Source organism: Alligator sinensis, unplaced genomic scaffold, assembly GCF_000455745.1.
Source record: "Alligator sinensis unplaced genomic scaffold, ASM45574v1 scaffold1164_1, whole genome shotgun sequence".
Lineage (NCBI taxonomy): Eukaryota > Metazoa > Chordata > Crocodylia > Alligatoridae > Alligator > Alligator sinensis.
The window spans coordinates 163,437-164,078 of NW_005842225.1; the positions used below are offsets into that span (position 1 = coordinate 163,437).

Consider the following 642-nt stretch of genomic DNA (forward strand, 5'->3'; position numbering starts at 1 on the left):
GAGCCGGCCAGGCTGCTGAAGACGCTGTTGAGGAAGGCCACCTGGTAGAAGCTGGTGAAGCCCCTGCGGTTCTTCAGGTACTTGGCCCACTGCTGGTCGGCGATGGTGGCCTGGCTCAGGTGCACCACCACGGAGCAGGTGGTCAGCAGGATGAGCAGCCACTGGGCATAGCTCCCCAGCCGGACGAAGTAAGCCCGGCCTTCCTTCTTGATGGCCAGGCACTCGGAGACCACGAAGTACACGACAAACATCATGAGGAAGACCTAGGCGGGGGAGAGGGAGGCGCTTGGAGCAAGGCCGCTCTTGGGAAGCGCGCCGGCCACCGGAGACCTCCCCACGTAGCAGCCCGGAGCAGGATGATCTGCCTGCACGTGCCACGGCCTTGCACCCTGCGCCCTTCTCCCGCTGCTGGTGCTTGGCACCCCTCCCTCCCTCCTGGGACTGCACTGAGCTCCCAGGCAAACGGGAGAGCGGGAAGCAATGCAAGGCTCATCCTCTTGCTGCATCCCCCAGCGATCCCAGCACTGGACTGACCATCATGACGAGCTGCAGCGTGACTCCCCCGCTGAGCCGCCGCAGCGGGAAGGGCTGGATGCTGACGGCCGTCAACCAGTGCCCCGCCACGGGGGACTCCAGACGCAA

The 642-nt window shown here is 65.4% G+C and overlaps 1 protein-coding gene across 1 annotated transcript in view; it reads right to left on the minus strand.

Moving 5' to 3' along the window:
• PKD1 (polycystin 1, transient receptor potential channel interacting) overlaps window positions 1-642 on the minus strand; it is a 53,987-nt gene that overhangs the window by 2,321 nt on the left and 51,024 nt on the right. Inside the window, exons 43-44 of the mRNA XM_025208257.1 lie at window positions 535-608; window positions 1-263 (exon numbers count right to left, since the gene is read on the minus strand). The exon at window positions 1-263 is cut by the window's left edge and continues 8 nt beyond it. Of these exons, the coding sequence (XP_025064042.1) occupies window positions 1-263; window positions 535-608 (337 nt within the window). The remainder of the gene's footprint in view (window positions 264-534; window positions 609-642) is intronic.